This window comes from Physella acuta, unplaced genomic scaffold, assembly GCF_028476545.2.
Source record: "Physella acuta isolate Inbredline_101_S28 unplaced genomic scaffold, ASM2847654v3 ptg000764l, whole genome shotgun sequence".
Lineage (NCBI taxonomy): Eukaryota > Metazoa > Mollusca > Gastropoda > Physidae > Physella > Physella acuta.
Window position 1 is genome coordinate 155,611 of NW_026732282.1, and position 22,251 is coordinate 177,861.

The 22,251-nt window shown below is 39.8% G+C and overlaps 1 protein-coding gene across 9 annotated transcripts in view; it reads left to right on the forward strand.

Moving 5' to 3' along the window:
* The window catches only part of LOC131950447 (long-chain-fatty-acid--CoA ligase 1), a 36,162-nt gene that overhangs the window by 3,397 nt on the left and 10,514 nt on the right, over positions 1-22,251 (forward strand). The window contains exons 1-3 of one of the 9 annotated variants that reach the window (XM_059312594.1): positions 231-358; positions 1,533-1,572; positions 9,930-10,064. In XM_059312594.1, the coding sequence (XP_059168577.1) occupies positions 1,567-1,572; positions 9,930-10,064 (141 nt within the window). In that variant the 5' untranslated portion in view covers positions 231-358; positions 1,533-1,566. Of the gene's footprint in view, positions 1-230; positions 359-1,532; positions 1,573-9,929; positions 10,065-13,234; positions 13,330-14,095; positions 14,264-15,647; positions 16,090-19,373; positions 19,811-21,116; positions 21,286-22,251 lie in introns of those variants that run through there. The other 8 variants (XM_059312592.1, XM_059312596.1, XM_059312601.1 and 5 more) reach the window with 8 other exon arrangements.

A 22,251-nucleotide genomic window follows, 5' to 3' on the forward strand; every position in this document is an offset into this window, starting at 1 on the left:
AATAGACGTGATTGACGCGAACAGTTCCTATTATCAAACTATTATTTTCTATTACACAATTTTGCTATTATAAAAAAATATATACTGAGAGTGAATATTACACGGACGGTTCATCGAGCGTGTGTTTTCTTGCCACGCGAACTCTGGTGTGTGACTGTGTACCGCGCTTGGAGCATTGACTTTAGTTTTATCAATTAGATTTTCTAGATAGTTTGTGCGGAAACCAAGAAAAATAGAGACCAAAGTCCAAACACATTGTCTTGTATCGCATGATGATGAAATGGCCCACATTCTCCGCACTCAGTCGTAATACTGTCGACCTCTCGTAGTAGTCTTGTTCTCTGGGATTCTCTGTACTGTAAGTAACGAAGGATTTTTGTGTTTACTCGCGTATTTCTTTACTCCCCTTATTACTTGTGCAGGAAACGTGGGGGTTGTAAACAACGATCTTGTAGTGTTTTAGTTTGTGTTCTCAGTATTAGGTAATGTACATTTTCGTCGCTGTTGTTTTTTTTAACTCTAGCATTTGTTTGTCTTATTATTAATTTTTATTTATTTTTATTTTTGAGAATATTATAAGATCTCCGAAACTGGTATTTATAGTTAAATAGATGGTTGTTTTTGTGTCAGTTATGAAAATGTCGTTGAGATTATGTGTGTGTAGACTATATGTGTGTGTATAGCCTATTTGTTTAAACACACACTAAATAAAGTGAGTGTGTAAACAAAGGAGTAAACTGTAATTAAATAAGACTGGTTTAAAGATTGTTCAGGGGCTGTCGGATCTTTGTGGAATATTTGTGTGTTAGCGTATAGATCGTGTTGATCTAAGAATAGTTTCACTTCGTGAGTTTTAAATGTCAAGGTCGGATAGGTTTCTCGTGCTGGTGTTGTGCGCGTGTGTATCTATGTACGGAGGCACATCACTAGCAACAGCAGTTGTTTGTTTTTGTAAATTTATGTGAGTTAATGTTGTCAGCTGTAATTAGTATCGTGTACTAGTCACTGCACACCAAGTCTCATTAATTAATATGAGTAGAATCCTATCGTTTTCAAATGTTTTAGCCAGTTTCTTTCACTAGGCATCTCTTTTATGGAGCACTGCCCCCCACTCCCCCTCTACGATTTTTTTTTTAATTCTTCAACCAGCATTTGAGAGTACCTCACAAACAAGTTCTCTCAAGTTTATGAGCTGTATTCATTGTTCAACGTGAATAGCTTTCGGTCTTGCCCGTATGTGTTGGACAGCGTGACCTGGTAATATCTATCACGTCCAAAGCTTCGCCTGTAACAAGAAACGTCTTACTCTTTACAAACACCGTGCTCTGTGTCTTGTTCATGTTTAATACTGTTTGTCATCAAGTGTATTATTGTAAAAATGAACGTTGTTGCTGTAGAGATGTGTGTAGTTGTGGTGTAATGATGTATTCTTTGGTGCCTGTCACTCACCCCCCCCCCCCCTTGTTATTAATAAGGAAAAAAAAAGTCTTATAATTTATTAACCTCGCTTAACGCCCCTGTTGTTTTTACAGAATCAATTTGGTTTGATAGCTGCATGTTTCTACAATGGAGGTAGATATTAAATATTATTTTGGGCATTTTTTTTATTTTTGCTTAAAATTTTTTTAATTTTATAAATTACTTTTTTTTTTGCTTATTACTTCTTTTTTTTTTTTTTTTGCTTCGTTGCTTATTGTTGTTCGTTTTAGTTTGCTTAGTTTATTAGCTTGCATTTATTACCATTCATTAGCTGTTCAATTTAAGTTATAAGTATTGATTGACCAATGCTTTGATAGAATTTTTATTTAAGACATTTTAATTAATTAACGTTTATTTAAAAGCAGTCTCATTTTTTTTTCTTAGTTTGTCTGGAGAAATTGCTTTTTGTAAAAAAAAAAAAAACTGAAACCTACCCAACAATGTATTAGAAATTTTCATTTTTTTTTTATTTAAAAAACATGTTTAACGCTATCCTTGGCTATCAGTTGCACGCTTTTTTCGCTGTGACAGATCTCTATTCAACTTGTTGTGCGTGTGGGCTTTCAATCTGATGTTTGGGTGACTGGGCTTTCAAGTGTGGGCTTTCAACCTGTTGCTGGGGTGTGTGGGTTTTCAACCTGTTGTTGGGGTGTGTGGGCTTTCAACCTGTTGATGGGGTGTGTGGGCTTTTAACCTGTTGATGTGTGGGCTTTCAACCTGTTGCTGGGGTGTGTGGGTTTTCAACCTGTTGTTTGGGTGTGTGGGCTTTCAACCTGTTGATGGGGTGTATGGGCTTTCAACCTGTTGATGTGGTGTGTGGGCTTTTAACCTGTTGATGTGTGGGCTTTCAACCTGTTGATGGGGTGTGTGGGCTTTCAACCTGTTGATGGGGTGTATGGGCTTTCAACCTGTTGATGGGGTGTGTGGGCTTTCAACCTGTTGATGGGGTGTGTGGGCTTTCAACCTGTTGATGGGGTGTATGGGCTTTTAACCTGTTGATGGGGTGTGTGGGCTTTCAACCTGTTGTTGGGGTGTGTGGGTTTTCAACCTGTTGTTGGGGTGTGTGGGTTTTCAACCTGTTGATGGGGTGTATGGGCTTTCAACCTGTTGATGGGGTGTATGGGCTTTTAACCTGTTGATGGGGTGTGTGGGCTTTCAACCTGTTGATGGGGTGTGTGGGCTTTCAACCTGTTGTTGGGGTGTGTGGGTTTTCAACCTGTTGTTGGGGTGTGTGGGTTTTCAACCTGTTGTTGGGGTAAGTGGGCTTTCAATCTGCTGGAGTAAGTGGGCTTTGAACCTGTTGTTGGGGTGTGTGGGCTTGGCCCGTTGTTGCTTTGTGTCAACAAGGCTTTCTTTATGATTGGCTAGCTGGGTCTAATGCGCTAATGTCTTACATCAGAGGCCTGACTAACTGTTGCTGTCCCATCTCTACTTTCTGTATTTGCCTCATCCGTCTCTTGTTTATAACACGGGTACAAAGCCTATAGTTCAGCACCAGTCTAAAACTGGTGAGCTTTCTAATAGTTTGTTATTGTTTTGGTCCAACTATTTTTTTTAGCCCTACGGCTGGTTGTCATGCCGTTATGTGCGGGTCAGACGTCGCCGTATGTGTGGCTATTGATCACACCGTATCGATCTGTTGCCCTCCGGCTCCCTGTGATTAGATGTATGATCGCCAGAAGCCATCTGCTTGTGCTTCTGTTTGTTTGTTGTGTCTGCTGGTATAGTTAGATCTGCGGCTGTTTGTTTTGTAACCGTCTGGAAGGCTGGTAGACACTAACGGCTGAGGTTGCTGTGGTCAGTGGTTGGTACAGTCAGTGGTTGCTACAGGACATGGTCAGTGTTTCTGCATGGCCTGGTAAGTCTTGCTGTTTGGCCGTTAAGCTTGCGCTGGGCTAACCTGTGGTTAAAACAGGAAGCTGGAGGCGGTGCCAAATCGATAGGTAGCGCAACCAGATGCCAATATATTAGATGTTATGCAAAGCGGCCCGCCCCCCCCCCCCCCCGCCCCCCCTCATCCACCAGACAATTTATTTAAATTGTTTTGGTGTGTTTAGTAAAATGTTCAGCTAAGTGTGATAATACGTGTGATAAGATTAACATTGAGTAATGTTAATGGTATAGTTAACATTGTGCTGGTAAATCTAACATTTTGTCGTTGTCGTTCTCGCCCCCCCCCCCCCCCCACACACATACATTATGTTAACATTACCTCCTGGTTATCGTAGGTAAAGTTAGCATTGTATATGTAACATTGCAGCTACCCCAAGGTATATGTAACATTGCAGCTACCCCTGGTATATGTCACATTGCAGCTACCCCTGGTATATGTCACATTGCAGCTACCCCTGGTATATGTAACATTGCAGCTACCTTTGGTACCTGTAACATTGCAGCTACCCCTGGTATATGTAACATCGCTACCCCTGGTATATGTAACATCGCTACCCCTGGTATATGTAACAAAGCAGTTACCCCTGGTATATGTAACATTGCAGCTACCCCTGTTATCTGTAACATTGCAGCTACCCCTGGTACTTGTAACATTGCAGCTACCTTTGGTATCTGTAACAATGCAGCTACCCCTGGTATATGTAACATTGCTACCCCATATATATATATAACATTGCGGCTACCCCTGGTATATGTAACATCGCAGCTACCCCTGGCGGTGTAAGGTTATGTACTCTAGACCACGGGGAAGCCACGCTGTGGAGTTTGAACTTGTGAGATAATAGACCCGGCCATATACATGGCCTCAGATTGATTAAAGGGTTGAGGCCAGAGCTTTGGTCTAGTTTCTCATCAAGGCCTTTGGTCTAGTTTCTGCTGCTGTTGTGTACACAACAAATCTGCTGACAGTCGGGACGCCGGTTCCTCACAGGAGCGTACACATCACATCACACCTTGGTCGTCAGGGGGGGGGGGGGGGGGGGGGGAACTGTTGTCCAGTGGTGTCTGTAAGGACACAGTGTCTTGACAGACAATGACGACACACAGGCTGTTGATTGCTCGGACTTTACATCAACTGTCAGCAGCAGGAGAATCGATAGCCTATGTCCATGTGTCATCTGTATACTATGGGGGGGGGGGGGTCGAATTTGTAGCTACTCCCAGCTGCCAAGTGTGGTCAATGAACTCTGGGTGGGGGGGGGGGGGGTCAACTTTGTAACTATTGTCATGTGTCGTCTGTAAACTATGGACGGGGGGGGGGCGATCTAGCTTCTCCCAACTGCCATGTGTCGTCTGTAAACTATGGACTGGGGGGGGGGGGTCGATCTATCTTCTCCCAACTGCCTTGTGAACTGACTGACACGCCCTCCTTGTCTATAAAATATCAATGAAGCGGCTTGCCTATTGTTTTAATATACCAGGAGATGAGATATCACTGCTATGATATGACCTTTATACGAGCCACGGTAAAAAAAAATCAATAGCTTAGTATGAAAGAGTCAAGATAAAAGTGATGAACCAACAAGTAGACAAAAATAAACGAGACTTGTTCCATGTATTGATATCTACCATGAATATACGTAGCTACAAACCACAGCGTAAATATATTTTTTTAAGTTAGCTTTATAACGCCTCACCAAGTGCCACGCACAAGTGTCTAGCTATTGCATTATCGCGCTGTCTTCGAGGTCGTTCTCTTAGGTTGGGTTTAGAATTATTATTTTAAATTATAAAATATATATATATAGCTATCGGGTTGTTTTCGCATATAGAATACGTGGTAACAAGATACAGCACTGGGTGTATCAACTAACAGAGTCTATAGAGCGAGGGTTTTGCGAGGGAAGCAAACTTAAAGAACTGGTTCTAAACGCGCGTTAGACAGTGAAGCCGGGGGTCGGTCGTGTACTGGGGTTTGTATGGAACTTTTCTTCCTCCAATGAAGTAGTGTAATAATTGCTAGTCTGGCGTGTGGGTGTTTGTATAGAAAACTTTTCTTCCTCCAATGAAGTAGTTTAATAATTGTTAGCCTGGTGTGTGGGTGTTTGTATGGAACTTTTCTCCCCCCCCCCCCCCTCCAGTGTAATAAGTGCTAGTCTGGTGAGTTGGCATTTGTATAGAACTTTTCTCCCCCCTCCCTCCAGTGTAATAAGTGCTAGTCTGGTGAGTTGGCATTTGTATAGAACTTTTCTTTCCCCCCCCCCCCCGCTCCAGTGTAATAAGTGCTAGTCTGGTGAGTTGGCATTTGTATAGAACTTTTTCTCCCCCCCCCCCCTTCCAGTGTAATAAGTGCTAGTCTGGTGAGTTGGCATTTGTATAGAACTTTTCTTCCCCCCCCCCCCCCCGCTCCAGTGTAATAAGTGCTAGTCTGGTGAGTTGGCATTAGTATAGAACTTTTCTCTCTCCCCCCCCCCCCCCCCCCGCTCCAGTGTAATAAGTGCTAGTCTGGTGAGTTGGCATTAGTATAGAACTTTTCTCCCCTCCCCCCCCCCCCTTCCAGTGTATTAAGCGCTAGTCTGGTGAGTTGGCATTAGTATAGAACTTTTCTCCCCTCCCCCCCCCTTCCAGTGTATTAAGCGCTAGTCTGGTGAGTTGGCATTAGTATAGAACTTTTCTCCCCTCCCCCCCCCCCCTTCCATTATAACAAGTGCTAGCCTCGTGTGCTGAGTGCAGACACACAACACGGGCACGCTTATTCACCGGCTATTATAATTCATGCGCCGCCTCGTTAGCTGATCAGAACAACAACAACACACCGTGTTACGAAGGAAATTAGGCCGCGAGTGGCGGTTCCTCGTGTTTAAGTTCCACGAATAGCTGTAGCGTGGGGGTGAATCAAGTCATTCATAGTGTGATCGCTCGTGTGATCAGGCCAACAGGCCATGTTACGAACTCCGTGGTTGGTCGGCGGGGCTGTCACACCACGGGAAACACTTGGAATTCGTGGCTGAACTGTGTCACTGGGAGCATGCGGGGTCAAGGTCATTTCTGCTGTGGCTGGTGACATTGAGACCCAACAGCATCGCTCGGTACCAGGCTTGTATACTTCGGTGAACGGAAAAAAAATTCCAGAAAAAGTCAGTTTTTGCTAGGAAAAAAGGTCACAAAAATATTCTAAGAAATATCTATATGTATAAATACCACGCATATATATAAAAAATGATGACATTGCATTTAATTAATCGTAAGTTGATTAGCGGATTAGATAAAATTATTAACAAATTCCGTGCAAAAATACATTTGTGACTTTTTTCCTGTGACTTTTTTTCCTACAATTGTATACTACTTGATGGTGTATGGGTGTGTTGCTGTCATACTACCTTGGTGATAGTGTTGCTGTCGTTCTACCTTGGTGGTGGTTGCAGTCGTACTACCTTGCTGTTAGTGTTTAGACGGATCGCACTACCATAGTGGTAATGGTCACAGTCGTTATTCCTTGGTGATTGTGTTACTGTAGCACCACCTTAGGTAACTAACAGTCATCACCTTATGTAACGCAACGTTATTATCGCACTACCTTAGGTAACGTAACAATGTTACTGTCGCACCACCTTAGGTAACTTAACAATGTTACTGTCGCACCACCTTAGGTAACGCAACAATGTTACTGTCGCACCACCTTAGGTAACGTAACAATTTTATAATCGCACCACCTTGGGTAACGTATCAATGTTACTGTCGCACCACCTTAGGTAACGTAACAATGTTATAATCGCACCACCTTGGGTAACGTAACAATGTTACCGTCGCACCACCTTAGGTAACGTAACAATGTTATAATCGCACCACCTTGGGTAACGTAACAATGTTACCGTCGCACCACCCTAGGTAACGTAACTGTTGTGAGTTCTGTCCCCCCTGGGAAGAAACCCGAGTGTTGTACCAGAGACTGGGCGGGGCAGTAGGGTCAAAGGTCCGACACGTCAACTTAGGATAAGACCGTTTTTTTTTTAGCTTTATCTGCAAGGCTATAGCCTTGGACAAGAACTAAAAAAAACTTTACAGTGATGTACTTTAGTTAACATTTGCTGACTGACATGATATTTTCCTTGATGGTCTGTACCATGTCTCAGCTTGCTTTAAAACATGTATCAGTCACTTCTCTGGCGTCATTGTAACTCGGGAGATCTCTATGGTAGGTCACTGATAACGTGTTGTTGTAGATCTGGACAGGCACTGCTGTTGGTCAGAGGGACAGCACATACCTGTACCGTAATGTCCTCTACAGGTGTATCTACAATTATTTACACTGTTTATTTTTAACTCCCCGAAATGTAATCCTTGCTGTATATGTAATTGTTACAGCAGCCGACATCTACCCCATGTGTCTAGTCAGATGGGCCGCCGCGTTGCACTTTTACCTAGACCCTCACCAGTGTCCTTGAACTTGTTTTCCTCCCAGGCCACCCGTCTCCCCCTCCCCCGTCACTGACGATGTACTTTTACCCAAACATCAATGTTTGGCGTTATCATTTGTATTCCTCTTGCATTGATAATTGATATTGTGGGTCCAAGGTACATACCAGCTGAGATAGTTGGGACAGTCGTACTCATAATAGGGGAGGTTGTTGTGACATTAGTGCTCACGTTATAAGGGGGGGGAGCGGGGATTTGTACTCACGTTATGGGAAGAGGTTAGGGCATTTGTACTCACGTTATGGGAGGAGGTTAGGGCATTTGTACTCACATATAGGATGGAGGGGATGGGGTTAGACAAGAGATGAAAAAGATTCCACTTCAGTGTTAGTTTAAATCCTGCTAAGTTGATTCACATCAGGTTGAGGTAAACACGCGAACACTACTACAATTATAAAAAAAATAAACCGGGAGTGATCTCCCCTAAACTTTCTCGAATATTCTTATATAAAATAACAGGGGATGGGAACTCGGGCTATAGACATGATTTTTAATCCATTTTAAATACTTAAAGTTTTAAAAATAGAATAAAATCTCGTAGACAAATTAATTGCACACCAAGTGAACGCGAATAAAAAAGCGCATAATAGTGCGCAATATTATTAGTACTTTTAAAATTTACATTAGTTTTTTGAGAAATCGGAAGTAGCGTAAATAAGTACTTCCGGTCAACGAAAAATTCTCAAAATTTGACAGAAGGTAGAGAATTAGATCTTTTACTTACATATCAAATTTCATTTATCTATCTGAAATAGTACTCAAGTTATAGGCTTTTGAAAAATTCAAAGTAGAAAAAGTACCACTTCCGGTTATCCGAAATCGCTCAAAAGTTGATACGGATCTACGATTTTGATAAAATACTTGTATATGAAATTTCATCAACCTAGCTGTAACGGTACTCAAGTTATCGTGTTTACACACGGACACACACACACAGACACACAGACATACGGACAAGATTGCAAAATTATGTTTTTCCGTATCAGTGAGATGTAAAACGTCGAGATTTGCAAAAATCTGGATTTTTTTTTTTTGCACGATTACAAGACTTTCTCTATACTTCGTATATACGAGAAAGTAAAAAACGTAATGATGTGGCATGAGTTGAGTGAAAGATGATCAAAGAGATACTTGCCCCGCTGGTAATGTGCCGCTTGGTCCGTGTTTATTGCCTGCTCACGGCAGTACACGGTCACAGTATGCTGGGGACTGTAGCGGATATTGATCGTCTGTTATATGATGTTTTATTGCATATCGTGTGTCTGCACGCTAGAGAAATTATTACGGGATGGTAACAGGATATTAGCTGTACTGTACATGAGATGGATGTACATTGGATTGATTTGAAGTAAAACAAGGGAGAGAATTGTACTTGCAATATCTTGTCCTTGCTAGATTTCCCGAGTTATCTGTCTTACATTGAGTAAACAAACACAAAATGCGTTAAATGGACCTACTGCTTCTAAACTTGTTTGAACCTGGGTCTACAAATTATATAATTAAAGGACTTGTGTGTAAAGTATGCCCCACTTCTGTGTCTGTATGCACCCATTGTCTGCCTGTTTCTGGGTTTTTTCTGTTTTCGTGCGAGACATATTTCACCACCAGACTAACAAGAGCGGTACTGTGTTATTTCAAACGAACGAAACGCTTGAAACCTGATTTTCTAGATGCCAACCTATGTATCTTGTCATGCTTTTTTTTTGTGTCTTTTAATTGTGTTGTTTTGTTTATGTGAACTCAGCTCACATCTGCAACATGGGATTGCCTAGCTTAAGCGAGTGTTTTAAGACAGGCATTTTAATGTTTACAAACATTCACTGGTGTTTGATTGTGTTGTATGATGTATGGATCTTTGATGAATAGTTACATGAAGAAAAATAGGCGGGGTGTATAGGGCCTACTTTTTAATATTTCAGTATGTCTGCATAGATAATCTTAAAAATAGAACTTTTTTTTTTCAATGAAAAATAAAACCAGTTATTTATACTTAAAATGTAAATTAAAAAGAACATGAAATTATATAAACGTTCCTGTCACTGAGTGGTGTTATTATCGAGTGATTTCTTCTCTTGTTGTAGGTAGCCATGGACTATCTGAAGCTGGCCAGCGCGGGGGTGGTGACGGTGGGGGCGGCCACTGTGTACTACCTGCTCCAGGGCCCTGACCCACCCGAGTTTGCCGTGGACTTGAACCATCAGTCTGAGATCCTGTCGGTAAGTCTTTTGTTGGCTACACGTGTATCCTCTCTCAATTGTAGTGATTATCTTCCCCTGAGCTTATAGCTCCATGAGTATCCTCTCTCATCAGTACTGATTATCTTCCCCTGAGCTTATAGCTCCATGAGTATCCTCTCTCATCAGTACTGATTATCTTCCACTGAGCTTATAGCTCCATGAGTATCCTCTCTCATCAGTACTGATTATCTTCCCCTGAGCTTATAGCTCCATGAGTATCCTCTCTCATCAGTACTGATTATCTTCCCCTGAGCTTATAGCTCCATGAGTATCCTCTCTCATCAGTACTGATTATCTTCCCCTGGGCTTATAGCTCCATGAGTATCCTCTCTGCAGTACTGATTATCTTCCCCTGTCCCTCTAACTTGTACTGGTGTCTCTAACAGGTTGTGAGAAACTTTCTCCACGCTGGTTATCCCCCACTAAACTACTGGTTATCCCCCCCCCCCCCACTAAACTACTAGTTATCCCCCTTGGAGTGTATTGGTCATCTCCCTTGGTGTACCATCCACCAGCTACCTCCCTCTAAACTACAGGTTTTATCCCACATCTTCTCTATTATAGACAGCGCTCTAATCTCCCTGTATACTATGTAGAGCTGACAGATTGAAATGGGATTGAATGATTTAAAGCTTTTTACAAATTGAACAGCTGATGTTATTAACATTGAAGTGTGGTAATCAAACTGTGTACTGTTGGGTCTGATTCATCCAATGGCTTTAATTTGTTTATTTACAAAGTGGCGTCGCTAGGTAGGGTGCATTGGGGTGATAGCACCTTGCACCGAAGTGGCATAAAGGGAGATAATTGTCGACCAGTATGGGATTTCCGCTTCATTTAAATTAATTAAAAGCGATATTATTAATTCACTTGCTTCTACACTTTTTTTCTATATGAATTTTTTATACATACCGAGGTTAAGACATTCCCGAGTTTCTGCTATCACTCGCAGGTTTTGGCTTTACTGTTGAGTTTCTGCAGACTTCAACCATTGTAATGTTTCTTTTAACATATATTTCTTCTCACATGATTACTCAGTGCTGTGTGAGTAATGTACATGAGTCAGCAAGTGTGTCGTGTTGTTTAATTTGTGTGTCGGTCTGTCTGTCCGTGTGTGTGTCTGTAGAGCCATCTACGAACGCCGGTAGACTAGATTTTTATAATTATGTCCTGTTGGGGATAGTGTCAGCGTGTTGTTCAATTGTTCAATGTGTGTGTGTCTGTCTGTCTGTCTGTCTGTCTGTCTGTCTGTCTGTCTGTCTGTCTGTCTGTCTGTCTGTCTGTCTGTCTGTCTGTCTGTCTGTCTGTCTGTCTGTCTGTCTGTGTCTATATAGCCATCTATGAATGCGGGTAGACTAGATTTTTATACTTATGCCCTGTTGGGGATGGTGTCGGCGTGTTAAATTACAACTTTACCACGCTTCCTGTTCCTTGCTTTTATCAATGTTTCCATTTCTAAACATTGATGTTACAATTCAAAGAACCTCACTACCATGGGGGGGGGGGGGCACATATGAATGGGAGTAGTTCGGACTTTGGTGACCATGCAATACAAAGTCCTTGCAATCATTGTAGGGGCCACCCATAAATAAAATCACGTTTTAAGGCAGGGGGTAATTCAGATTGGTTGCAATGCGTGACAAGGGAAGGGGTTTAAATGGCCCGAATTCTGTTAGAACCGCGTGGCGTCAGTCATGGACGACCCCCTAATATTAATTAACGTCAGTAATTGCTTCGTGCATGACGGTGTTATTCTAATGATTGCGTACTTTTTTCTTTTAAACATAAACTGTCAGGCCAAGTCAACCGATACTTAATTTAACAGTCTAATGTGTCTGTACCAGAAGTGGTTTGGTTGAGTGTGTAATAATGGCCTGGTGGGGGGGGGGGTTGACTTGGCTGGTGCTCAATTATTGAATCTTATGATACTTGTAATCGTATGATCTCCTATAACTGGATTGAGTCACGCTGATTGTGACATATGACAGGGCTAGCGAGACTTTGATCTGGAATCCAGTTTAAAACATAGGACTGAACTCGTTGGTATGAGATTTTGATTTTAGCCACGGCCTGTCTAGAACTCACTTGTTGATCTGCCATTGATAAAGACGTTTTTGGTTTTCTCTTTTGATTATTTGTTGTTGGGGAATGCGTTGGCGTCTAAATGTCGACTATTTTGTGAATTTGAATACTTTGACCTAATGGTATACTATTTTGTGAAATCGACTGCTTTGACAAAATTTTAATCTTTGCCCACCGTTTAAACTAATTCTACCAAACTTGTATCATCAAAGAACAATCAAAACCTATTACGTGTACCAAACATAGACCATCACACGTGTATCTCTTCATCACACTTAACTTTGATGTTGAACAGGATATCCTCCAACACAATTACTTATTACGTGTCAATATAATAACCACCTAATTAGGCCGTTGGATTTCTGTCTGCTTTTCTTTCTGGATTGGCTTTCATTGCTTATGTTTGATTGTGGAGTTGTTTCTCCTAGATGAGTTGCTGTCCCCAGGTATCAAGCCTCCTCTGTCCAAAAGTTACGAACTCAGAACTTTTCGGTTTAGCAACCATTAGCTTTACCTACCCGACCACGCCGATCCCTACAAAACAATCAGAACTTTTTACTTGTACCAAACAGACTATCAAACAGCAGTCAGAGCTTGTTTCTTGTATCAAACTTAGAATTTCAAACAACATTCAAACTTGTTACTTGTACCAAACTTCGACTATCAAACAACATTCAAATGTGTTACTTGTACCAAACTTAGATTATCAAACAACATTCAAATGTGTTACTTGTACCAAACTTCGACTATCAAACAGCAATCAGAACTTAACTGTACGAAACGTTTCAAACAGCCGTTAAGCTGTGTATATCAATGTTGTATATGTTCTCTGAGGGACCAGTGTTTGTTCCAAAAGTAAAGTAGCTGTAAATCTGAGTCTGACACGTGGGTCTGATGTAATCTTGTGTTGGTCCAGTCGTGTCTACGTTTAGACACAGGTTACAGTCGTACCTAGACCCTGTTTCAGCCACGCCGAGATAGGTGATGTAGCCACTTTATCTGGCACTATTTTATTTCAAGTTGACAAGACGCTTACATGTGTTCTTCCCAACCCTGCGACAGTTATTTCAAATTTTGTGCTATGGTTTAACCTTGTTAGACTTTGATTCGCTAGTTTCATCTCGTCTATGGTTGTTTATTTATAATATTTATATATCGGAATGTGAGTATTCATTCAGGCATATACAAGTGTCTAGTACAATATATTTTATTCATTTCATTTGGTCAAGTTAAAAAATACATTTGGTTGTCAAGTTTTGTACATAAATAGATCTATACATTTATATTTCTTGGTTCTAGATTTTCTGAAGAATTTATATTTTAGAAAATGTGTCTACTTTCATTGGTATAAATTAATCGAGGTTTTGTTTTTCCCTATTTGATAAATGAAACTTCAAATTCGTATTTGCTCTAAGAAACACGAAGTATGTCTACGGCACTGCGTCTTCATTTCGTTTTAATATGAATTTTATATGAATCAATCTTCACCAATGTAAAAATGATGGGCATGTCCGGCAAACACAATCCTAAAAAGCGAGCAACAGCTTGTCCAATGAAAAATTTAACTTGAAGAATTATATCCTTAACCACTAACATTAACTGAAAAAGTCGATGTTGTTTTATTACCTCCCCAAATAGAGAGTCCCGATAAGCGATCAGCTCCTTGGGTTGCCGGCCCTGTCCACTTACAGTTGTTTACGTCCTGGATTGATGGGAGCTAACTTTGACGTAGATTTGATGACATGTCGAGTATAAAAATTACCAGCTAAATTATCGTGTGCTAGCTATTGATCCCCCCTCTCACAATTTGAGCTGAACACATTATACTGCACAGGTTGTGTTGTAAAAGTTGACATAGTTTATTGTGTGGTTGTTAAATTTATGCCGTTATCTGCTGTGAGCATCTGTTGTTTTAAGTAGATATACGACTGTGCCGTTTTTCTAGAAATAAATGTGATTAGTCTTGTGTTGATGTCGGTAGATCCACGCAGTAGATCCTGTTAGTTTTTTATGCAAGTCGACTCTTGAAAGAAACAGAAACAATGAAGGGAAACAACTCTGTTTTCGATTACACTAGCCAGACACAACTCATTGAAGTAAGTATGGCTTTATTATTACATTAACGTTCCTAGTAGAAAATTACAATCGTCCTGGGGTATTATGTTTAAAAAAGCAATAAGCCCGATAGTTGTCTTTCAGTCCCGTGAGGTACTTAATCTCCTGTAGAGGTGATTAGCTTGTGTCAACTTTTTGTGGGAACCCTCCTACCCTCCACCCCCACACACACACACAACCTATACGGATATAGTTAATGTGATTGTACCCCCACCTTAAAGATGATTTGATTAATGTTGAAGTGCCCCATCCCTTAAAGCTATTGTAATTATTTTTTGACATCGTGCTTGAAGTTACATACACCTTATCTTCTTTCCAAGGCGTGATTAGAAAATGTAGAGTTTGTGTAACTGTGATATAGTACCGATGGTCTAGAAAAAAATAGTCATTTTATTGGTGTATAAGGACTTGTTTAGTGTAGTTGTGTGCTTGCTAAAATCCGCTCTCTGTCTTGCCCATAAATATCTAGATATGCACAATGTCCATTTAAACTTCCATAGGCTTGGCATCTAGATCTGCACTGTCCACACAAACATGTATTATTGTTGCTATCTAGGATTGTTAACAGTCGATATTAGCCAATACACTAAAGTTATTATAAAGTTGAAGCTAGATGTAATTTGGTGCCTAGACAAGTAAATGACAGGTTACATTGGATTAGAAACGTTGAACCTACTGTTTGTGCTCTAGACAATTCTACAGCACGTCATAATGTAGTAGGAAGTCGAACCTACTGCTTGTGAGAGATACGAATCTTACTGCCCTAGTGAATCATGAATTTTTTATTCAGTTCCCTGTTGTTGACTGAAGCTTCACTAGACCTAAATGTAAACACAGAGGAATGTATCATTTCCCTGTGGTCTCAGACCTACTCTCAACTACCGGACTGAGAACTTGCTCATGTTTTCTTCGTATTAGTAGTTTTATGTGCGAGTTGCGCTTGTTCTGAATGAACCAATCAGGCACGATGTAATCTCATGGCGTGTTTAGATGACGTAACTTTTAATTAGACAAGTGTCTGATTGAATTAAAATTGTTAAGTAAACAAGAAGGAAACCTACCATCAGGAAGTGAAACCAAATTATTTCCCCAACCGGATTTATTTCGCTGTTTCTGCTTGTGTTTTCTTTAGGAGATCTATTCAAATTTTCACATCAGGAATGTTAGCAGTAAAAAAATACTTTGTTGTGTTACTTATTTTCTAAACTCATATTTGTGTATTGAGCTTGTTGCCCCCACCCCCGGGCACATAAACCTATGGTAGATTTCCCTAGAGACACGTGACTTGCCGTGAAGACCGGCCCCTTATATAATTGTTGCTTAACGCTTGATATAACGTGAACACATAGGACCTCTATATGCAGCTAAGAACACGTTCGTCTACCTCAATGGACCAGAACACAGGGCACGAGGACGCGTCCAATAACCAACTAGACTACCTGGCCTTATTAAACATCAACAAGTTTTAACACAGTTTGGCGAAGAGGAGTGTTGGTGCGTTATTTATTCAAGTTGTTCTGCCTAGTGCGACAGTCTAAGTTAGTTAAGCTTGCTTTAGCTAGCGCGTGTTTGTATGCACATTGCAGTCATTAGGGCCCTAATAAGACGGCTTGTTTTGTGAACTCTGTTCCTTCTCGTTGGAGTATTGTTTAGTAGTGTTTGTTGGTGGTTGATTTCGTGGACCTGCTGGACAGATATGGGAGAGGCCAGTCCTAGGCCAACCATGCCGGGTGAGAAAAAAAATAAACAGTCCTCGTACAAAGTACATCAAGAACCGGTGAACGACTTGAGCCGTCAGTCGATTCAGGTGAGGTTGTCTATAAGGATGCACGGGTTAATTAAGTCGGTCAGTGGCCAGGTATGGCGTGTACTGCGTCATAGGGATAGGTAAGCTTGTACACAGAGAGGTGGCGTTGATTGGAATTGTTTGGTGTGTATATAATCGATGTATTTGATCCCAATGTTAAGTTCGATTGCCTTTATTGGCTATATTCGTTTCTTCGTTGAAGTTAAGTCCAGCCGTTTTTGAACGCAAACGTTAAGTCTTCAAGCATTTTTATTTTCAGTTTCCAGGGGATAAAGAATTATAAATACTAACAACCAAATGTCCGGTAATAGTAAAATAAATGGACATTTTATCTTTTTAAATCAATTACATTGCGAAAATCAATTCACCAGGGAAAAAAATGGATTCTAAACAAACATACACATTCAAACTTTTAAACACGAACTAAACTTACCCAAAAAAACAGCTCAAGGAAAAAGAAAATAAAATTCAAAACTCCAAATCATGTTTTAAAAGTGTAAGCAGAATGAGAGTACCGGCCATTGAACAACGCCATGTAGATAGTTAAATGAGAACAAATATCCCGTCTGTGAATGGATGGAGGGGGTGGGGGGGATGCTATACTCACCCTCGAGGACCATGAAGTCGCTGTATTGCATGAAGACCTCGAGTGTTCAGACATCATCTTGTGATGCGTGATATACTGGATTGTCGTGGTTGTATCACAAGAGTAGTTTTAGTCACCGATTTTGATGATGTTAGTAGTATAATGAACTATTCTTTTTCTTTCAACTCTTTAGTCTGATAGAGAACTGTTTACTTTCTAATGTCACGACTTGCCCAGACTAATCCTCGAGCTAGTGAATTTCTCCGCTAAGCCTGTCCTTATCCCTAAAGCTGACTGGCTCTATACATATACAATAATTTGTATTGTCTAATCTTTAATCTCTTAGCTGCATACGCAGTTTTTTATTTAAATTGTAGACTCAATGTCATATCAATTATCATACGATCACAAACTTACGTTTAGAGAGTTGTCTCTCTCAGATGTTAGTTTCCCTTTATAGAATTGTCTTTCGCATGTGTTCGATTGTTTCCCTTTATAGAATTGTCTTTCACATGTGTTCGATTGTTTCCCTTTATAAATATTATCTGATGTGTGAGTGAGCAGTATTTGAAGGTCGCGTGTTTCCCTCTGGTCCTTGTTGTAAGGTGTATATGTGTGAGGGGGGTTGTCTTGATGTGCCTGCATGTTGTGCTCACCACGACCTGTGCTGTACGTGTCACCTTGAGCCGTGAGCTGATTCTCTCTGTGCATGAGCTTGTTAGGTCCCTTACTCCCAGTGTTTGGTCCTGCTGTCAATGGCCATTATACGTTGACATTTCTAACTTGACATTTACATGGGATTTGTGTAAACCTTTCAAATATCAAGAGGTTTACCTACAATAAGCTAAGACATGTTGACATGGATAAGAGATCGATTTTAAAAATATGAAAACCATGTGTACCATAAAACTGTGTACTAAAAAACTATAAAACTGTGTACCATAAACCTGTGTACCATAAACTTGTGTACTATAAAACTGTAAGCTTTTCCTCCCTATATCATCATCAAAGTTGAGGTACCCGGTGCTACCATGGATAAGTTACACTGATGGAATATGTAAAGCACTTGTAGCGGCAACATGTTAGCTGACTCATGAAATACGATATAGTTAAAATGTGATGGAGAGTAGGGTTTCCGCCATGAATTACATTACACCACGCGGTAAATCTATCGCTGTTTGTCTAATGCTTGTATATCAGTTTCTCCAGTCGCATGTGTTCCATGACGACTCTTATTTAATACGACCGTACATTCATATTAACCCAGTAGTTAGTCCAGCGCATTATTTGTTTTTAACTCACAGAACAACACCATTGTGTTACCGTACATTTTTTTTTAAATATTCCTGTCAGCAAATTGTTGCAGTAATATCATGTATAACATTGCAACCACAGCGTACCTGTCTAATTAGTTAATATTGATTACCTGTACCCCCCCCCCCCCACACACACACTACCTGTCGACACCCCAGTTCTCTGTGTTGCCCCCCCCCCCCTCTTCTTGTCTTTTGTTGTCAAGCCATGTCTAGTCTATGTATGTCTCTCATGTGCTGATCAACTTTGTTAGTGGTGGTGGGGGGGGGGGGCATTTTTATTTAGACGTATATTTTTATATTCGACTCGATTATTTATTTATATTATTTGACCTTCTCCAAACATGTGGTTAAAATATATATTTAAGTGCCCCATGGTTCTAAAATCGAAATTATATTTTTTTTTAGATTACTAGTTGTACTCACCTCTGAGTTGTCGAGATATGTGTTTTTCTTTTTGCCGTTCCGTATCACACGCTGAAGCCAATGGGGGTCTAGTTTATGTTGGCTATATAAACTGCTGGCAAGATATGCTGTAAAGCTAAGCAAAGATGTGGAGAGCTTAAATTAAAGGCTCCAATTCATATATATATATATATATTTTTTTTTTTTTTTTTTTTTTTTTTTGTTATTTAGTTTATCATGACTCGATTGGTAAATCTTCAATTACTGGGACACCTAACGCAATTGCTGGACATCATGTTGCGATTTGTTAACGTGTGCAAGTAAAATTTTGAATGTTAAAATATGTGTATATTGAAAAAGTTATTTTTTCAACACACCGGCTACACCATCGTGGGGTGTTGTTATTTTGCTGCTGTCTTAATCACGGACAGTTCATTTACTGGAAGTTTTGACCCATAGGTGTTGTGGTTATTCCAATAAGTAGAAGAAACATTTGTATATTAGAAGGGTAGCTTTGTTTGGCGTGAAGTTTTGTTGGTTATGTAAAGGGGGATGGCACGGTGGCAAAAAGTTTAGACCAGATGAAATATTGGGAATGAAGTCTTATGAGACACTAAGGCTCTATCCCTTCGTCTATTGCAAACAATATCCTGTTGTTTTGGTCGTGTTTGGCATTTAAAATTGGCATGGAAATTGCTTTAAAACGTCACATAACTATTTTGTTTTTTAAATACGTATTTCTCTATCGGGTCAGTCGTTTGTAAATAAAATATGTGGCTTCACTGTAAAATGATCATGTGATCACTGTACACATTGTAGACAAACATCACGTGACTCAAACAAGCCATTGCATCATATAAACACGCTTGCTGCGCATTGGAAAATACCTTTGACGTGGTGCGGGCCAACAGAGAATAGCCTGCTCTATTTATTCCGCGCGCGCCAAGGTCACGCTATAAATAGCCCCCCTACTTATCGATCGAGTATGAGCCGAGTGTGGGAGCCGACTTGAGAAATCCGAGTCGCGCGATGCCGCTCCACCAATAAACGTGCGCATAGCAACAACGTGGTGGTGCCGTACTGGGGAGACGACATACCTCGTGGCCTACTCAGGATTCTTAGAACCGTCTTTTGTTGTATTTATAGTTTTAAAAAAAAAACAATGACACGATATAACTGTGTTCATAGTGTTAATTGATCGAAGTGTGTGACGCAGTGAATGAAAGTGTTGTTTTCTACACGATTGGATTACACACTCGCGGATTACACATTGACTTCCACTCGCGCATTGGCTCGGATGATTGTTCATTAAAAAACAAAAATGGGGAATTTGTTCTCGTCCCGTGGCTATTACGACATACCCCCGTACGTGAGGCTACAGACCCAGTCTAAGAGGACCAACAAGCATTACAAAGTGGTAAACATGCGTGCCTGTGTTGGATATTCATGTTTTTGTGGTTGAGTAGAGATCTAGATACCTGTAGTGAAACATGCCGGCCGTGTTTTCGCCGATGTGTTCCCTGGTCCAGTTATGAGTCATTGTGGTGAAGTCTATGAACTGTAGGCCTAGTTGATATTTTTGCACGCTCTCCCCTCCCACTCTCTTTCTTCCCAAAAGTGTTTGCTAATACAATTGTATTTTAGATTGGATAAGTGTATACATAATAAAACAGAAATGAACTAATGACCAAAATTAAACGGATGAGTCCCTGATGTGCTGTTGACCCTGCGTTGTGTGTGTGTGTTGATGTCAGTGCATGTTTTACACTCTAGATTTGCTAGATCTGTTTGTTTGTTCACATGTCTAGAAAAACAACTGAGAAAAAGTTAATTACATATGGAAAAAATTTTCCCATATAGTATACAAGTCGAAAGTGTGAACGTGGTGTAACTTTGCCTCTGTGTAGTTGTATTGCGTCATTGCCATGCCCTCTTTGTATTGTATTTTCAAGTTGAACTATATAGATCTATAGACTGAGGGTTACTTATTTGTTTATACGAATGTAATCTAAGCCATCCAACTAATAATAGTTATAGTCGTTTATCTCGTGGGTAAATAAAAAATCATGGGTTGTTTTATCTTGTAATGGTCAATACATTTCTGCTAATACATGTGACTGTCATACACTCGTCGTGTTTGCCTTTAGAAGCTAGAGAGTAGCATATAGTGTTCAGTCAAAATCTGATTGTGTAAAACTAACGAGCTGAACTCTTTAAACAAACTCAATATACCCCTTGCTTTGGTTTATTCTAAAGAGTGTATTATTAATTAAATCACAAACGATTTTGGTGACGTGTCTAAGTATTATTATATTAATTCTAATAGGCTGATTACAACGCGGAAGTCGCGATGCGTTGTTTCAATTTTCATTGAAAAAAAAACAGTAATGACCTAGATTTAGATGTCTAGATCCAGAATCTAGGGCGAGCACTCAAAAAATTAGTTTTTTTTTTATTATTATTATTATTCGAAGTAGGCCTATACTGCGTAGTAACCTAGATCTATTCTATATGCAAATTTTAGTAGGGAGGCTTACATCTAGCCCTTCATTTTTTGACTCAAAATTCTAAACACTAGAACACTAGTTCACAAGGCAATATCGCATCTGTTAGGCCTAGTTTAAAATGTTCAAAATATCGTGATCAGTTCACAACAATATTGTGATCACATGTCATTGTGAATCCAGCCCTATACGTCCGGGACGACGCCTCTATTTTATAAAAACCAAAACTTCCTGTTGACATACCGGTACTCGAGATGCTGCTAGCCTAACACATTTCGTACATTTTTGGAACTACGGTTAACTGAAAATGTCACAATGCTGTGGCGATAAACACAGATATAAACTTATGATAGATAGACATAATCAATCTAAAATTTTAATTGACAAAGTGAGTCTTGGTTTCTCTTTTATTAGACTAATTTAACTTGACTGAGACTAGATATCTAGATTTAGTTAGATCTAGATTTTATAGAATTTTTCCGAGAAGCAGCCTCGTGACTGACTTTGACTAAAGTCACTAAACTAATATTTAGATTTTAGGGTAATCTATCGTTTTGGGTACGTAAAATCGCCCGCGGCTATTTATGTACGAAAACGTTACCTCATTGTCAAGGCTTTAATAGAAGTATATTGTCATACTTTTGTGTCAAATATTATAGATAAATGAATAATAAACCTAAATCAATGGCTAAATATATCGATATAGGCCAGAAATTAACTTTAAACAGCAGTGTCTGAGAGCAAGATTTGCTATATAAACGGCAGCCATTTGTAAAATAGAGTGGCTTCCCCCTGAATCTGGCGCTAAAAGCTTATAAAAATAAAACTTAGACAAGATGGCTGCTATACTAAATAAGCATGGTTGCATCTGTTGGAAACATCGCTAGTCCTCATTTATTGGGGAAAAGTTTTAATTCAATTGTTTAAAAACAGGTACATAAATGAATCAAGGAAACATTTTTGAATTTTTAAAACATAAATCCTCCTCAAAATGTGAAATAATTATTAAAATTTAAGGAGTCACCTGTTTTTCACATTACAAATCGCGGGCGATTTTACGTACCCAAAACGATAGATTACCGATTTTAGGCCTATTTAGATCTATTTAATATTTAATTTAACATTTTAGAACAATAGTTAACAACATGATGATAATTAATGGAGCACAACAGGCTGTGTCTGTTCTAGATCAAGATATCTTGATCTGTTGTTTTTTTTTTAATATTTATATTATTTTAAGCCAAAACTAACTAGACTAGATCTAGATTCTAGATCTATGGGAGTATGGTCTGCTAGGCCTAGCCTTAGATTAGAGTGCTTAGATCATGATTCTAGTCAGTTACTCATTTACTGA